Source organism: Propithecus coquereli, unplaced genomic scaffold (assembly GCF_000956105.1).
Source record: "Propithecus coquereli isolate 6110/MARCELLA unplaced genomic scaffold, Pcoq_1.0 Scaffold222, whole genome shotgun sequence".
NCBI lineage: Eukaryota > Metazoa > Chordata > Mammalia > Primates > Indriidae > Propithecus > Propithecus coquereli.
Genome location: NW_012147412.1, coordinates 3,422,557 through 3,440,195, shown reverse-complemented (window position 1 = coordinate 3,440,195; position 17,639 = coordinate 3,422,557). Strand labels below are relative to the sequence as shown.

Genomic DNA, 17,639 nt, shown 5'->3' with positions numbered 1-17,639 from the left:
CACTACCTCAGTCAAGTTTCCAAGGCGTCTTTGCATGGTCTGTCGCTTAGTTTCTGAGAAAAGTCAAGGCGACAAAGCTATTACCTCACGTTACTGAAAATAAAAAAAAGCTCAGAAAAGTCTAAATCAAGGACAGAGGGCTACCGGAAGCTAGGATTCCTAGCGCCTGGTTCACATACACGGAAAAACTCGGTACGTTTTAAAACTGTACCTCAAACAAAAACGGAGAAATGCGGGGCTTGGGCGAGTGGGGGAGGGACAGAGCCAAGAAACCGAATCTGTTCTCGGCGGTAAGTGGGGAGGGGCACAGGGCTCCGAGCTCCGAGAAGCGGGTATGGCCCTTTATTTCGCAGGGAGTCTACCTAGGACCGTGTCCTGGGGGAGTTCTGAGAAGTGAGGCCCCTGAAACCTCTGCGTCGCGAAATGAAAATGCTGGGGAACTGCCGGGCTAACCTTCCCGATCCCGTGGCTGCCTGGCGGCTCCCTTCAAGCCCACATCGGAGTTACCCTAGCAGCACCCTGAGGCTGGAACTTTAGCCGCAGCCCCTCGGGTCCAGCCCTTGCGCAGAGCCACTCTAGCTACGAAATGTGGGTACGCGGACCCCGGGAGGGCTTAGAGGACCGTCTTGAACACCGCGTTGTGGGGGGGCGGAAAAAGGAATGAGGACTTGGGTGGAGGAGGGGAGCAACAACCTCTGCGGCCATTTTGTCCTCGCTCTACTTCCGTCTTCTCTTCCCGGGCTCTCAGGCCCGTACCCCGCCCTTCATGCCTTGCGTTGTTCCTCCCCCCGATTCCGCGCTGGCTAAGATCGCAACTAGCGCTGCTGTCATTGGTTGGCTCCAAGTTTGCCCGCCCTTCTTCCTCCTTTTCCACCCCCTCCTGCCCGCGCTGGCTGGGGGCGCATGCGCAGAGGCAGGACGCTCCCCTCCCCCGCCTGGGGTGACTGAGGACTCCCGCGCGCGGGCTCTCTCGGCCCCACCCTCCCCTTCCCCGGGCCGTTCGGGGAGAGGGGGCGACCATGAAAGTTCCAGAACGCTGCGGTGAGTGCGTCATCGCGAGGCGGGGTGGAGCGGGGGCGGGAGGAGGCGAGGCCCGAGGAGTGAAGCCGAGTTCGTCATTGGCCCTTGTAACGGTAGCCGGACGCCCATTGGCCGAGGATGCCATGATGGGCAGCCGGTAGGGGCGGGCCCCTTCTGGAAGGTTCTGAGACAGGGTATAAGAGACAGGGTGGCGGGCGGAAACCGGTCTCATTGAACGCGGCGGCGGTGCTAGGGTGTTGTGTGTGGTGTTCGCGAGCCGGGCCGGTCCTGCAAGTGAGGTAAGGCCTCTGTCCTTTAAGGACTTGGTAGTTGGTGGAAGAACGTCCAGCTTAGAGGCAGGCCTCTAGTGGCTTTGCTGCAGCGCGGAGGGTTTTCAGTATTTTATTGATGAGTGTGCGTTGGGCCTGCCGCGCGGTTAGGCGGCTTTATTCTTCCAGTCTGGGTGGCAGCGGCCTTCGGCTGCAGTTGGCAGAAGAGAGAAGCGTGGGGTGCGGGCTGGACTGGCTGCTGGGGAAGGCAGGGCGGCGCCCTGCGACCGCGTGGCGGGGGAGGGTTGCCGCATCCGCTTGCGCGGCGCGAGGAAGTGGAGCCAGCGCCTCCCTGGCTGCCTGCTTAGTCAGTCTTATCTAAGCTGTTAAAGAAAACGTCTTTGGCATGCACTCAAGACGGGTCTGCTGCTTAGAGTAGTTATAAAACAAGCCGGGTTGTGACTCCAGGAGCACTGGGCCCTGTTGAGGGAAAGGAGATAGGTTTAGGTGGGGCCTGGCCACGTGCTCGGCAACGTCGCAAGACCCTCAGGGCCGTGGCTCTTAGAGCCGGGGGCTTGCTCTGCTGGGGTTGGCCGGGCAGCGCGGACTGCAGCGTTGTTTGCGGTGATCCTCCGCATGCCTGCTTCAGAAAAGAGGCTGAACGTGATTTACTTCGTAGCGATCATACCTGTAGCCCAATTACAAGTTCTCTGGAGGAAATTGGTGAACATTTTTGAGCAGTTTAACCAGGTTTTCAAACCAGAAGTTTGTATTTTTTCATCTTTTCAGCAACCATGTCTAAGGGACCTGCAGTTGGTATTGATCTTGGCACCACCTATTCCTGTGTGGGTGTCTTCCAGCATGGAAAGGTAGAGATAATTGCCAATGATCAGGGAAACCGAACCACTCCAAGCTACGTTGCCTTTACTGACACCGAACGATTGATCGGTGATGCTGCGAAGAATCAAGTTGCAATGAATCCCACCAACACGGTTTTTGGTGAGCCACTGATTTTAAATATGGCGTGAATTTGAGAGGGATGGGAAAATGGGATGTTTAAGTAACTGTTCAGTTTTTCAAAAGTGGCAACAAAGGAAGCCCTGAGGACTCGGGGGGAACCTTTTTTAAGATGAGATTAAATGTGCTGATACTAGTTTACTGTCTAGTCTGTTCTGTGATTGTTAAGGCTAAAATTTAGATGCTTTAGTATATTAGAAAACTTCAGTGAACCTTTGCTAACCTGTACATTAGTTGAATCCACCTACCATTATAAACTTGGGAATTCAAGTGATGATGAGCTTGGTTTTTTAATGGAAAGCTCTATATAATGAAGTTGGACAATCGTATATGATTTCTCTTACAGATGCCAAACGTTTGATTGGACGCAGATTTGATGATGCTGTTGTCCAGTCTGATATGAAGCATTGGCCCTTTGTGGTGGTGAATGATGCAGGCAGGCCCAAGGTCCAAGTAGAATACAAGGGAGAGACCAAAAGTTTCTATCCCGAGGAGGTGTCATCTATGGTTCTGACAAAGATGAAGGAAATAGCAGAGGCCTATCTTGGCAAGGTGAGATTAGTGCCCATTACTACAGGGTGAGCACATAACACTAGGTACCAGTGATTGATTCCCTGGTGTGGCTATCCTTAGTTTTTGATAGAAAAGTACACAAGTGGGGGTGGGAAGGGCAACATAACGTAACCTAAACATCTATGCCCCCATAATGTGCTGAAATAAAAAAGTACACAAGTAGCTTTAAACTTGGGGGGGGGGTTCCAACTTTTATTTTTGCAAATTGCTGTTGGAATTTGAATGTGTATCAAAGTAGACAGTTTGTGAGACTAATTTCTACAGACTGAGGACAATAGTGTGGCATTAACCTGGTCTCTTTTCTTCCCCTCTCTAGACTGTTACCAATGCTGTGGTCACAGTGCCAGCTTACTTTAATGACTCTCAGCGTCAGGCTACCAAAGATGCTGGAACAATTGCTGGTCTCAATGTTCTTAGGATTATAAATGAACCAACTGCTGCTGCTATTGCTTATGGCTTAGACAAAAAGGTATGTACCTTTGTGATCTAAGTTGTGTAAAGATTAACTGGCCATCAGAAGTTTACATGTGATTTTTTTAAATGACAGGTTGGAGCTGAAAGGAATGTGCTGATCTTTGACCTGGGAGGTGGCACTTTTGATGTGTCAATCCTCACTATTGAGGATGGAATCTTTGAGGTCAAATCTACAGCTGGAGATACACACTTAGGTGGAGAAGACTTTGACAACCGCATGGTCAACCATTTCATTGCCGAGTTCAAGCGCAAGCATAAGAAGGACATCAGTGAGAATAAGAGAGCTGTCCGACGCCTCCGTACTGCTTGTGAACGTGCTAAGCGTACTCTATCTTCCAGCACCCAGGCCAGTATTGAGATTGATTCACTTTATGAAGGAATAGACTTCTATACCTCCATTACCCGTGCCCGATTTGAAGAATTGAATGCTGATCTGTTCCGTGGCACCCTGGACCCTGTAGAGAAAGCCCTTCGAGATGCCAAACTAGACAAGTCCCAGATTCATGACATCGTGCTGGTTGGTGGTTCTACCCGCATCCCCAAGATTCAAAAGCTTCTGCAAGACTTCTTCAATGGAAAAGAACTGAATAAGAGTATCAACCCTGATGAGGCTGTTGCTTATGGTGCAGGTAAGTTCACCTTGAGCGAGCAGTTAAGCCAACAGGCAGGCAGACTATTAAGAGACCTAAGCTGATTTCGCTGTGATGAGTGATAATTAAACATTCGTAGTTTCCACCAAAAGCTTGGCTGATGATGGCCTAACTTCCTTGGATGTCTGAGCGAGTGGCATTTGTTAATGGACATACGATAGGAGTTGCATTGGGTCTTTTTTAATTTAAAATTCTTTTCTTTTTTAATAGCTGTTCAGGCAGCCATCCTGTCTGGAGACAAATCTGAGAATGTTCAAGATTTGCTTCTCTTGGATGTCACTCCTCTTTCTCTTGGTATTGAAACTGCTGGTGGAGTTATGACTGTACTCATTAAGCGCAATACTACTATTCCTACGAAGCAGACACAGACCTTCACTACCTACTCTGACAACCAGCCTGGTGTGCTCATTCAGGTGTGTTTCTGTATTGTCTTGCTTGGCTTTCTGAAGTCAAAGCTGGGGGAACTCCTGACCGCTGTGATGATAGACTCCAAAACCATTCGTAGTTTCCACCAGAACTCCTGTGTTGGCCAATTCCTTCCTTGGATGTCTGAGCGACTAATCTTCCCTAGTTGAACTCTTACTATAAAAATTAGCACAGAAACCTCAGGTCCATTGTTGTAATTAATGCTGTTCCCTACCTAGGTTTACGAAGGTGAACGTGCCATGACTAAGGATAACAACTTGCTTGGCAAGTTTGAACTCACAGGCATACCTCCTGCCCCCCGGGGTGTTCCTCAGATTGAAGTTACTTTTGATATTGATGCCAATGGCATTCTCAATGTCTCTGCTGTGGATAAGAGCACAGGAAAGGAAAATAAGATTACCATCACTAATGACAAGGGTAAGTAGGCTCACATGGCACTGCCATCTGGTTTGGACAGGGTTCACAAAGGTGTTGTATTGCTATCTAGCCAAGAAGTAAAAAGTAGGGAACACAGGTTTATAAGTGGCAAGCTCTCTATATAGGTTGATCTTCCAGACATTTAAAGCCCCTGCTTAAAAGGTTTCTTAATTTTTTCACAGGTCGTTTGAGCAAGGAAGACATTGAACGTATGGTCCAGGAAGCTGAGAAGTACAAAGCTGAAGATGAGAAGCAGAGGGACAAAGTGTCATCAAAGAATTCACTTGAATCCTATGCATTCAACATGAAAGCAACTGTTGAAGATGAGAAACTTCAAGGCAAGATCAATGATGAGGACAAACAGAAGATTCTTGACAAGTGTAATGAAATTATCAACTGGCTTGATAAGAACCAGGTTTGTAACTTTATGCTACGTTAGCGGGGAGGAGATGTATAAAGCCTCAGCAAAGCTTGCCCTAACATCAGTATAGGGTCACAATGATGAATGGTCCAAACATTCGCGGTTTCCACCAGAATTCAAATCATGTTGGCAACTACCTTCCTTGGATGTCTGAGTGACCCAAGACTTAATAGGACTAGCCAAGACCTTGTGATAGTGGGCTTTTTGGGCTCAGCTGTAAACCTTTTTTAAAACCTGGTATAATCTATTTCAAGAACTTGAATAACAAGGTTTTATTTTTTTTCCTTCAGACTGCAGAGAAGGAAGAATTTGAACATCAGCAGAAGGAGCTGGAGAAAGTCTGCAACCCTATTATTACCAAGCTGTACCAGAGTGCAGGAGGCATGCCAGGAGGAATGCCAGGAGGAATGCCTGGGGGCTTCCCAGGCGGCGGAGCTCCACCTTCTGGTGGTGCTTCCTCAGGCCCCACCATTGAAGAGGTTGATTAAGCCAACCCAAGTATAGATGTAGCATTGTTCCACATAGTAAAACATTGAAGGATCTAAATTTGTAGCAAATTATGTGGCAGATTTAAAGTTGAGCTGCTATAGTAAATTACTGGGCATTCTCAATACTTGAATATGGAACATGTGCACAGGGGAAGGAAATAACATTGCACTTTATAAGCACTGTATTGTAAGTGGAAAATGCAATGTCTTAAATAAAACTGTATTTAAAATTGGCACATAATTGTCTGGAAGTAGTAAGTATACTTGGGCAGTCATGTGAACCTGTGGAGCGTTCTCTCTTAAAGCCTTTGTTTTCTGGGATTGTTACAAGGGTGGTATCTTTTCCTTGCAGAGCTGCCTGTAAAATTGGAGGACAAACTGAGGGTACTTTGCCAGTTTTAGAGCTAGTCTGTCACAACTAGTGTTTGTGAACTTCAGGCTGGCAAAACAAGCTGATTTAGAAGTGATCTCTAGGTAAGCCTCGAAGGGGAAGATGGTTAGCTGGATGGGTCTTTGGCAGGAACTCAAATCTTTTAGCTATAGGACTCAAGCCAAGGTCATCCCACCTCCAAATATAAAATGACACGTCCCCAATAGCCTCCATTTTTTGTTTGTAGGGAACTGGTTTAAAGATAACTTCTGAGTTTATTCACAGGACCCTGATGGGTATTGATCTGCCACCTGGTGGCCAACATGAGTCCACAGCAGCGGATTGTGGCAGAATTTATCGGATTGCTATAATACCACAGCCAGCAACGTGACTTAACTGCTGAACCCTGCTTAACTCGACCCTCAGTAAACTTGATTCTCTTAGGTGGTCCAACTGCCGCTGCATGGTTGATGATGCACAGTTCTTTTACTCTATTCTTGAAAGCTAGTTTTTTTCAAGGTTAACAACATTGGAAAGAAAGTTCCTTAGGTGTATCAACACAGTGTTTGGGGGCCTCATCAGGGATTTACAAAACACCGTTTTGGTTTGTATTTTCTTGTTTATCCTTATTTCCTCCAAGGGTTGTTAAGTCTTGGATAATTCTGAAGCGTGCAGATCTGGGTGTATATTTGTGTTTTTAGCCCAGGCTGGAGGGCAGCATAGTTCCCTTGGAGCCTAAGTGATCCTCTGCCTCAGCCTTTCTAGTATCTGGGATTACATATGTGTGCTGCTGCCATTCAGTACCACGTTCTTCGTGAACTGGAGCAAACTGACATTTGAGGGGTTGGGGAGGGCCCTCAGTTCAAAAGGAAAAAGCTAAAGGACAAGGACACTTAGTTCATAAGGATTCTTAACAATTAGATGTAATAAAAGCAGTTAGAACAACATGTTAACATCTGTAAACTTTCAGTGAAATTTATGGCAGTGTTTCCCTTACACAGATGGGAGAAAAAATACACTGCTGAACCTGTGTGATAAAGCATTGGCTTGGGAGGGTGGGAGCTAAAACTTAACTGCTAGGTTTTTTCTTAGTTACGAGAATCAGTGTTTATAGATGAGGACACTGAAGTTCAGGTTGTGTACCCTCTAAAGTACATAATGATAGGACCCAGGTGTTCAAATTATGCTAGACCTGATTCTAAAACCTGTTTTCTGCTTATGTCACTAGCAATTTTTGAAGTACCAGGTCATACAGTGTCTGGGATTTGTGCTTGCTGGAAGTTTTTCAAGGGAGTTTGCAATCTTGCTCCCTACAGTCCCAGTATTCATCTGATGATCCCCCTCCATTTGGGTTTACTTTCAAATTGGGTTTTTCAGTACTTTGGGAATATTTGCAGATTCTGCATGTAGAAGTCTAAGCAATCTGGGGAGTTGGGAGTTCTAATCAATAACTTCTGCTTTCATTTTTTTAATTAGGGTCCTGCTGTAGGCTAGTCCCTTAATGAGTTGCGGTAGGTAAAAAAGCTGATAAAGATATTCCAGCTTTATAAATGCCTACGGGTTGGCAGGAGAGACTAAAGCAAGATAAATTGGACAACTACCAAGTGGTGAAGTGCGAAATAGCTGGGAAAACCCTGGAAATGGTTGAAGTTACTTATTAGGGAAAGCATAGGGGAAGATGGAGAGAAGATGACCATAGCAACATGTACCGTTTCCCATTTAATTCACAAACGGCATTCACTTCACCTGCCTTGATTCTCCCAACACGAGGCATGGATGGCTGATATGACTGCATGCGTAAATGTATGGGGTGGGAAAAATAATTCTTCCTTCGCAAGTATTGTAAGGCGGTCAGAGTAACGTAAGGGGGAATGTCATCACCTAGATGGCTTGTTCTTTCTGCACAGAGCATTCATTATTGGATTGGAAAGGGGGCAAAGAATTCACTGTCTCGATCCCCGTGTCCAACTTTAGAAATTACATACTGGTTTCTGCAGAATTTGCTTGGCAATAATATGATTATGTTTTAAAATGCACTTTTATTATGGTAGCTGTCAAGTTTTTACTTGGCCATAATTAGACTTTTAAACTTGGAATAATCCTTGTTTAATGTCACAGTAATGAAATTATTCCATAAATTACAATATTTATGTACTTAAAATGTAATATGGAAAATAAGTGATGCCTGAAAACCATTTGTCCAAACAGTATTGAGTGCCTGTGATGTTCCAGGCCCTAGACTCAAAGGAGAACAGGCCTTTTGGATTCTGTTAAGGTGGGATGGAGTGATCGGTGGGATGTAAATAGGAAAAGTTGAGAATTTCCGTTTCTATGGAAGTCTATGTAGTGATGTAAGGACGTCTCTGTCCGCTAGATGGCAGTAGCTACTTGTAAAACAACTACCAGGGTTCCTGGGGGAAGATAACTGGAACCTATTTGTTAGTGTTTGTGCTTTTTGTTTGTTGTGCTTCATAACCGATGCACAGCGAACGATAAAGGAAATAAGCCCCAAATACCCACATTTGTGTTACAGAGTAGTTCCAGCTGAACAAGTGCACTGCAGCGGGAGTATGACTTGAGTAAAGATTTCAGGGTACTTGGGGTGTGGGGGATGAATGGAGGGGTGGGTAATACAGAGCTTTGAAACATGGAGGGTGAGGGGAAGAAAAAGCTCAGTGGGACGAGAATATAGCCTTCTGTTCCCGGCTAGTTTTAAGTCTCCGTGTTATTCCCCTCATCCACCTGAACTTCTGAGACTCATCACACTTACACGAAATTCTTGAATTCCTCACCAAGCTTACCAAGAATGGAGAAACATCCATGCATGCCTATGTTCCTAATGTCTGCCACATAATAAGCATACAATGTTTGTCAAACAATAAGTGAACAAAAAGGGCTGGAGCAGGTACCCAAGAGAGTGGTAAAATGTTTTCTCCTTGGGCTTTACAAGGGCCTGGACACGGTCATAGCTCATGGTCATAGCTCACGGAGGGGTGAGAGGGTAGTTGGCTGAGTGAGCTCAGGGTCCCTACAGATCTGTGCTAGAGTTGTTCCTTGCAGAATTAGGGAGCCATAGAGTTGCATGAGATGAGAGAGAAATGATCAAGACTGGAGCAGCTCTGGGCAAGTGAAAGTTGGTAATTACAGAACTGCCAAGATCTTTGGGATAAAGGTCCACCTGATGTCTTCAGATTGGGGCAGTATGTGGAGTGAGTGGGGTGAGCAAAGACACTGTGGCTAGTCTTTGCAATATGAGAAGACAGGCCAGGTGGGGTCTGCCTGGAGTAATGGGCCCTGTCCTAGAAAGCTGGGCCACAACACAGAGCATTCAGAGCATGTAGCCAGCCCCCAATCCCTAAGAAAGAGTCTGCAAATCTTCTTGACCTTGGATTACGCAAGAATTTCTCAGATACAACACTGAAAGTACAAGCAACACAAGAGTAAATAGATACTGACATTTGGGGCTGGATGATTAAAAAAATAAATTAGACTTCATAAAAATTAAAAACTTTTGTATTTCAAAGGAGACCATGAAGAAAGTGAAAAAAGACAACCCCACAAAACTGGGGAAAATATTTGCAAATCATCTATCTGATAAGAGACTCTATCCAGAATATATGAAGAACTCAGAACTCAGAATAGACATTTCTCCAAAGAAAATATACGAACAGCTAATAAGCACATGAAACAATACTCAATTTCATTAGCTCCCAGTGAAATGCAACTCACCACAATAAGATAGAACTTCACACACACTAGGATGTCTATAATCAAGTTGGCAAGGATGTGGAGAAATGGGAACCCTCATGCACTGCTCTGAGAACTGTAAAAAGGTATAGTCACTTTGGAAAACAGTCTGGCAGTTCAAAAGTTAAATATAGAATATGTTCTGGATGATAAAATTTGATCCATAAATTCTACTCCTAGAGTAATGAAAACCTACCTGCAACAAAAGCTTGTATATGAATGTCCATAGCATCATTATTCATAATAGCTAAAAAGTGTCAACAACCCAAACGTCCATTAATTGATGAATGGATTAAAAAATATGGTATATCCATATACTGGAATATCATTCAGCCATAAAAAGGGAATGAAGTACTAACACATGGCATCACACAGATGATTTTTTTAAAAAAAGTTTTATTTGTATAAATTTATTGGGTACAAATGTAATTTTGTTATGTGGATATACTGCATAGTGGTGAAGTCCAGGCTTTCAGTGTATCCGTCACTGGAGTAGCAGACATTATAATTCTTGAAAACATTATGCTAAGTGAAAGAATCCAGTCACAAAAGACCACATATTGTATAATTCTATTTATATGAAATGTTCAGAATAGATCGTTTGAGAGAGAAAGTAGGTTGATGGTTGCAAAGGATAGGAGAAAAGAGGGTTGGGGAGAATGCAGAGTGATAACGGGTATGGGATTTTGTTTTGAGATGATGAAATTGTTCTAAATTGTGGTGATGGTCACACAATTCTGTGAATATACTAAAAATATTGAATTTGTAAATGGCTGAATTGTATGGTATGTGAATTATATGTCGATAAAGCTTACTATTTATTTTTTCTTTGTGTATGTGTGTGTTTTTTTTCTTGGCGTGGGTCGGAGGTGGCGTTCTTCCAGTGAGGACCGGAAAACCTGCTAGACAAATGCTAAAAGAGCTGTAACACTGCTTACTATGTATTTAAAGAAAAGAAATGAAAGAGGCTGCAGAGATGGCTTCCCCCTTAAGGAGAAAGAAAGAGAGAGAGAGAGAAGGTGAGAGAGACAGAGAGAGAGAGAGAGAGACTGAGAGAGCCAGTGCTGCCATGGTAATTGGGAAGGTGGAGGAGAGGAACAATAGAAATATGACACAAGGTTCCTACTCTGAAGGAACTGAATAGTCATGGCTCTGCTGGGTTTTTTGCTGTTAATCCCTACACTTCCATTCAATATTGTGGACTCTCAAACCAAGTGAATACAGGTTGCACACTCAGGGGTTGAAAAAATTAGATTGTACTGAAAAGAAAGCAGGCTGCCAGCAAGTACCACTTGAAAAGACATTGGCAATATTCACCAGGAGTCTTTTTTTTTGTTGATTTAGTACTTCTCATGCTTCTAACAGAGACCTGCTCTGCCGTTTACACGGTATGTGACCTGAAGCAAAGTGTACTTTCTGAAACCAGTATCTTTTCCTGTGAAACAGAGGTTACAATACTCATCCATCAGGTTTGTTCTGAGGATGAAATGAGCCAGTATATGCGGAACATTTAAGCTCTGAGCCTGATTCATCGAAGTGCTCAATACATGGGAGCCATTATTATTAACTACTAATTAAATTATAATAATATTAATGTTTCCTAAAGCTGCTGTAACGAAGTACCAAAAACTTGGTGGCTTAAAACAGCAGAAATGTATTGTCTCACAGTTCTGGAGGCTAGAAGGCCAGGCTCCCTCTGAAGGCACTGGGGAGGAAAGTGTCCCATGCCCTCTCCTCGCTTCTGGTAGCTCCAGAGGTCCCTTGCATTATTCCAGCCACATGGCCGTCTTTTTCCCATGTGTCTTCATACTGTCTTCTCTCGGTGCCTGTCTGTCTCTGGGTCCAAATTTCCCTCCTTTTTTAGGGGCACCAGTCCTATTGGATGAGGGCCAGCCTGGATGGCTTCATTATAACTTGATTACCTCTGGAAAGATCCTATTTCCAAAGAAGGAAGGTCACATTCTGGAGTTTTGGGGGTTAGCATGGTGTCAGGGGGGCAGGTAATTGGGGAAGAAGGACACGAATCAACCTACAACAATCACATTCCCTATTGTCACTTAGGAGAAATCCCCTCCCTGGCTTTTGCACAAAAATAGAAAGTACGCCCTAAACAAAATCCAGATACCTCTTCTTTAGTGGGCCCAACAAGAAGTCCTTTTGTAATTGCAGGCTCTTCCCCTGAAGCTGCTCTCACCGCGGCTTCCAGCAGCCAGCGTAGGTCGGCTGTGCTCCTCTCCATCTTTCCTCCCCATCCTTCCTTGTCCCTCCATCATCTCTCCGGATTCCCAAACAATGCCTAATTCTATTATTCCCAGAGATTTCCCCGTGGGCAGCAGTTTATTTCTGTCCTCAAGTCTCTGATGAAATCTTTAGCCATGAAATGTTTAGTCCAATCCCACCAAATCGCATATAGTGTTAACATGTCACAAGCTGCCCACGGCCTGCATTATGTGGTAATTTGGAAGCGAGAGAAGTGATAATCTAGGGCCGGGCTTCTTTTGTGAGCTTGCATTAATGCTGTAGCCGGTGATGTCAATTGACGGCCCATCGATTTGGGCTAACAGTGCACGGAGGGGGCAGAATTGGGGCAAGGCAGGGAATAAAGGATATCGACGGCCAGTCTCCAGGATCCCGGCAGCTTTTAATCTATTATTGCCCTCTTTTAATGCAACTTCCGTGTCAACTGCATTTACTTCCACCAGCTCTGCCTGCTGTGCTGAACTGTGCAGCCAGCAGGGTGCCACCACCAGAGTGGCTCAAAGTTCCCCGGTATTGATTCTTGGATGCTCTGGGGTGTGAATTATAATTATTTCATTAAGCCCTTTAATGGGTATCAACTATGAACCTTCCCCAGCCCAGGCTGGGGAGGCCAGGGCGAGGTCTGCATCATTAATCTGTGTTCATCTCGTTGCCACCAATTGTCCTATTCTCGACCCTTATTTTTTTTTTCCTCCTATTATCGCGTCTATGGTTTTAGTAGGAAGCAGGTCGATCTACTCCCAGAGAGGAACTGGGAAGAGGAGTTGACTGATTTGGGGAGACTGGAGGGGAGGCCACAGTTGAGCAGATTGCAGTGTTGGCTACTCACACTAAGGGACTACTAATCACTCTGTTAGATCTGCTCTGCCGAGCTCTAGTTTTCCTGTGCAAGGGGGACACAGGAGACCCTGACACAGAAAGAGATCTTGCAGCTGCTTCTTTGTGTGGCTTGGAGTCCTGTTGTAGCTCAGGAATATTCCACTTCCTCACTTCAGTCATTCCTCACCCTAACTAGGTTGCTGTGAATACAAAGGAGTACAAAACACTGCCTTGTGCTCCCAAGGAACTTGAGCTCTAGCAATAGGGAAAGGGAGGAACAAGTAAATAGGTAGCAATGAGGCACAAATGAGCCTTGAGAAAGGGCAAAGTACAGGGAGTTATGGCACCCCATGGAAGGGGGTGCTTGACCCAAGCTTGAGCATCAAGGAGGGCTTCCTGGAGGACAATATGGCTAAGGTGAGCCTGAAGAGTGAGTAGGAGATAGCCAGTGACAGAGAAGAAGGGTATACAGGGGAATAGCATGCTTCAAAGGCATGGAGGTGAGGGAGGGAAGGCACAGGAGATCTGGGACCTCATCCAGTCCAGCCAGGCTCAGACTTTGTACGGTGGGAGGGAAGTCCCTCCCCCCACCCTTCTAACCCACCTCTACTGCTGATAAATCTCATCAGAAGCCTTAGGAAAGAGGAAAAAAAGAGTCCTGGGTGGCATTTCCCATCATTTTACTGATGCTTTCTCATTAAGTCTTTCTTTTAAGCCAAGAGTGACTTTTATTTTAGGCCCTTCACTTCTTTGGTTCATGTGGTGGTTTTAACACATCTGCAATTTTTTTGTTTCTCCTCTCATCAAAATACAGAGTCTAATTCCTCTTGGGGACTGACTTCTAATGAATAGAATGTGGAGAAAGTGACACTGGGGACCTCTTAAGTGTAGATTATTAAAGTCATGCAGCTTTCATCTAATTCTCTGAATATCTAAATATTCACTGTATGAGTCTTCAGCTGCCTTATAGGACATCTGGTCCCTCTGAGGACTTTATTTGGGAAGACCACATAAAGAGAGATATACCCAAGGAGCATCAGCTGTTCCAGCCCCCAGGTGTTTGAGTGGGTCCTGCCCAGGGCACCAGACACGTGAATGAGGAAGTCTTGGAGAGGACTCTAGCTGACTGCATCTTCATGTGAGACCCTGAATAAGAACTGTTCTGTTGAGCTGAGCCCAGTCGGCCCCCAAGTTCATGAGCAAAATAAATGTTATTATTTTTAAGCCACTGTTTTGTTGTAGTTTGTTACATAGAGATTGATAACTGGAACAGTTAGATTTGGTAACTCTTGTGTTTAATTAAGTTTGATTACTAAGCTTTGTAGTAAGTCTTAAAGTCAGGTAGTATGAATCCCCCAACTTTGTTCTTCTTTTTCAAGATTGTTTTGACTCTTTTAGATCTTTTGTTTTCCATATAAATTTTAAAAATCAACTCAATTTCTATAAAAAAAAGTGTGTTTGACATACAATTGAGATTGCAATGATTCTATTGATCATATTGGGTAGAGGTGACATCTTAACAATATTGAGTCCCAATCCATGAACATAGTATGCTTCTACATTTATTTAGTCTTCTTTAATTTTTGTCAGCAACGTTGTGTAGTTTATTTATTTATTTTTAGAGATGGAGTCTCACTCTGTCATCAAGGCTGGAGTGAAGTGACATGATCACAGCTCACTGCAACTTCCAACATTTGGGCTCAAGCAATCCTTCTGACTCAGCCTCCCGAGTAGCTAGGACTACAGGCACACACCACCATGCCTGGCTAATTTTTAATTTTTTGTAGAGATGGAGTCTCACTATGTCGCCCAGGCTGATCTCAAACTCCTGGGCTCAAGCTATCCTCCCCCCTTAGCATCCCAAAGTGTTGGGATTCAAAGTGTGAACCACCATACTCAGCCAATGTTTTGTAGTTTAAAATGAAGAAAACTTGCATATCTTTTCTTAAATTTGTTACTAATTATATTGTTTTTGATGCTAGTATAAATGAAATCGTTTTTGAATTTTATTTTCCAGTTACATACTCCTAGTATGTATGAGTACAATTGAATTTAAATATTGACCATGTATTACTTAATCTTGCTAAATTCACTTATTAATCCTAATAGTCATTTTGTAGAGTTCCTTAAGATTTTTTCCATAAGCAGTCATGTCATTTGTGAGTAAAGATGGTATGTTTCTCTGTTTTCTGTTGATTATAACAGATTATAACAGAATACCTGAAAATGGGTAATTTATAAAGAAAAGGAATTTATTTCTTACAAATATGAAGGCGGCGAAGCCCAAGGTCAAGGGACCGCATCTGGTGACAGCCTTCTTGCTGGTGGGGACTCTCTACAGAGTCCTGATGTGGCTCAGGGTATCATATGGTAGGGGGCTGAGCATGCTAACATGCTAGCTCAGGTTTCTTTTCCTTTTCTTATAAAGCCACCAGTTCCCCTCCCCAATTACCCATTCACTCATTAATCCATAAATGAATTAATCTATTCATGAAGACAGAGTCCTCATGATCCAATCACCTCTTAAAGGCCCCACCTCTCAACACTGCTACATTGGGGATTACATTTCAACACGAATTTTGGAGGGGACAAATATTCAAACTATAGCAGATGGTTTATTTCTTCCTTTCCAGTCTTTATACCTTTTATTTCTTTTTCTTTTTTATTCCTTTGGCTAGGACCATCAGTAAATTGTTGAACAGAATGGTGAGTGGTCATCCTTGCCTTGTTTCCAATCTTAGGAGAAAAGCATTTAGTATTTCACCATTAAGTATGATGTTACCTTTGGGTTCTTTATAGATGCTCTTTAACAAATTGGGTTTTGATATAATGCTCATATTAAGGGTAAATTTGTTGAGATGGCAACCTATCCATGACAAAACTGCCAGCAGAGACCAGGTTGGAGGAAGAGGACTAGTGCAAGTAAACATAGGAGCTCACCATTTAAAGGAAATGACTGAAATCAAAGTATTAACAGTAAGAAGTGTTACAAGATATGGCTATCAGAGACAGCCTGGGAGGAATGGAAATAGGCAGGGCCCAGGGAGAACAAAATCCTCAGAATGGGGTCTGTGGATCTGGAAAGGCTCTCCTCTCTCTACACCTGGTGATCTATTCACTTTTCAAAAGCCAGCAGGAATATTCCCTCTCTGGAACTATCCTAGGCAAAGTTGGTGACTCCCCCACTCAGTGTTTCTTATACACTTTTCACCTTTAGTATAGCACTTTCAAACATTTTGGAGATGTCTGTGTGCCTGGCTGTTTACCCCTGGACAGTGAAACCTTTAGAGGTGGGGACTATGTCTTCTTCATTTTCACACATCCCCCTCCTCTAGGCCCTGCCTCTGTGAGAATCATGGAGCAGAATCAGAGCTCTGGGGTTTGGGTACCATATTCCCCAGCTGTGCAAACCTCAGCAAGTTTTCCTTTGAAAAATGCTTTAAAAAATATATCAATACACACATATATATAATTCCCTTCCAAGAACTTGTACCACAGTTGTTATTTCTCAGAGACTCAGCTTTTTTTTTCTTAATCTATGTAAAAAAGGAATAATGATGCCTATCTCAGAGGTAGTTACTACTTCCTCTTTTGTTGGGTAAGTACTCAGTACCTATTTGTTGACTGAAGGGACACAGTTTTTGTGTTTTTTTTTTTGTTTTTTATATACAAGGGCGGTGGGGGGAGTGAAGAGAGGTGTTCAGTTTCCTTGTTTTTTTTTGTTGTTGTTGTTGTCGAGACAGTATCTCACTCTGTGGCCCTGGGTAGAGTGCGGTGGTGTCATTTTAGCTCACTACAATCTCCAACTCCTGGGCTTAAGTGATCCTCCTGCCTCAGCCTCCTGATTAGCTGAGACTACAGGTGCACACCACAACACCCGGCTCATTTTTTTGTATTTTTAGTAGACAGGGTCTCACTTTTGCTCAGGCTGGTCTCGAACTCCTCATCTCAAGCAATCCTCCTGGCCTCAGCCTCCCAAAGTGCTGGGATTACAGGCGTGAGCCACCGAGCCCGGCCAGGGACACAGTTTTGTATCTGAACAGAGGTGTGGCCTGGAGATGAACAAAGGGGCAATCTTGCATGCGCTCTGATACAAGAGTGTGAATTTGGGTAAAAATCTGATTAGTTGAATTTTACCAGGTTTTAGAAGGTATATATTGTAATGCAGTGGGATTCCCAACCTGTATTAGTCAGTGTTCTCCAAAGAAACAACCAATAAGATATATAGGCATGTAGAAAAAGATTTATTGTAAGGAATTGTCTCATTGTCATCACGGAGGCTGAGAGGTCCCACAATCTGCTTTCTGCCAACTGGAGACTCAGGAAAGTGGGTGGTGTCATTCAGTCCAAAGGCCTGACAACCAGAGAAGCTGAGGTGTCATTTCCAGCCTGAGAGCAAGAGAACACCAGTGTTTTTTAAGTCAAGCAGTCAGGCAGAAGGGCAGGAATTCTCCCTTCTTTCCACTTTTGTTCTATTCAGACCAACAGATTGGATGCTGCCCACCCACACTGGGGAGGGTAATCTGCCTCGCTGGGTCTACCAATTCAAATGTTAATTTTATCTGGAAGCATCCTTACAAACACATCTAGAAATAATGTTACGTCAAATAACCACGGCCCAGTCAAGTTGACAAATTAAATTAACCACCACACAATCCTATTACAGCTTTCTCTTATTCTTTTTTTTTC

The 17,639-nt window shown here is 44.0% G+C and overlaps 1 protein-coding gene across 2 annotated transcripts; it reads left to right on the top strand.

Annotated features, from left to right (window-relative positions):
* Nucleotides 1–1,147: 1,147 nt before the first annotated feature.
* HSPA8 (heat shock 70kDa protein 8) lies at nt 1,148–5,992 on the top strand. Of its 2 annotated transcripts, XM_012644887.1 has the most exons (9): nt 1,148–1,319; nt 2,079–2,288; nt 2,653–2,858; nt 3,196–3,348; nt 3,427–3,982; nt 4,214–4,416; nt 4,648–4,846; nt 5,029–5,261; nt 5,558–5,992. In XM_012644887.1, the coding sequence occupies exons 2-9, from the start codon at nt 2,084–2,086 to the stop codon at nt 5,753–5,755; spliced, it is 1,953 nt and encodes a 650-aa protein (XP_012500341.1). In that variant the 5' UTR covers nt 1,148–1,319; nt 2,079–2,083; the 3' UTR covers nt 5,756–5,992. The 2 variants fall into 2 exon arrangements, with proteins under 2 accessions (XP_012500341.1, XP_012500342.1); XM_012644888.1 differs by lacking the exon at nt 1,148–1,319 and having other exon boundaries at nt 2,075–2,288.
* Nucleotides 5,993–17,639: the final 11,647 nt, after the last annotated feature.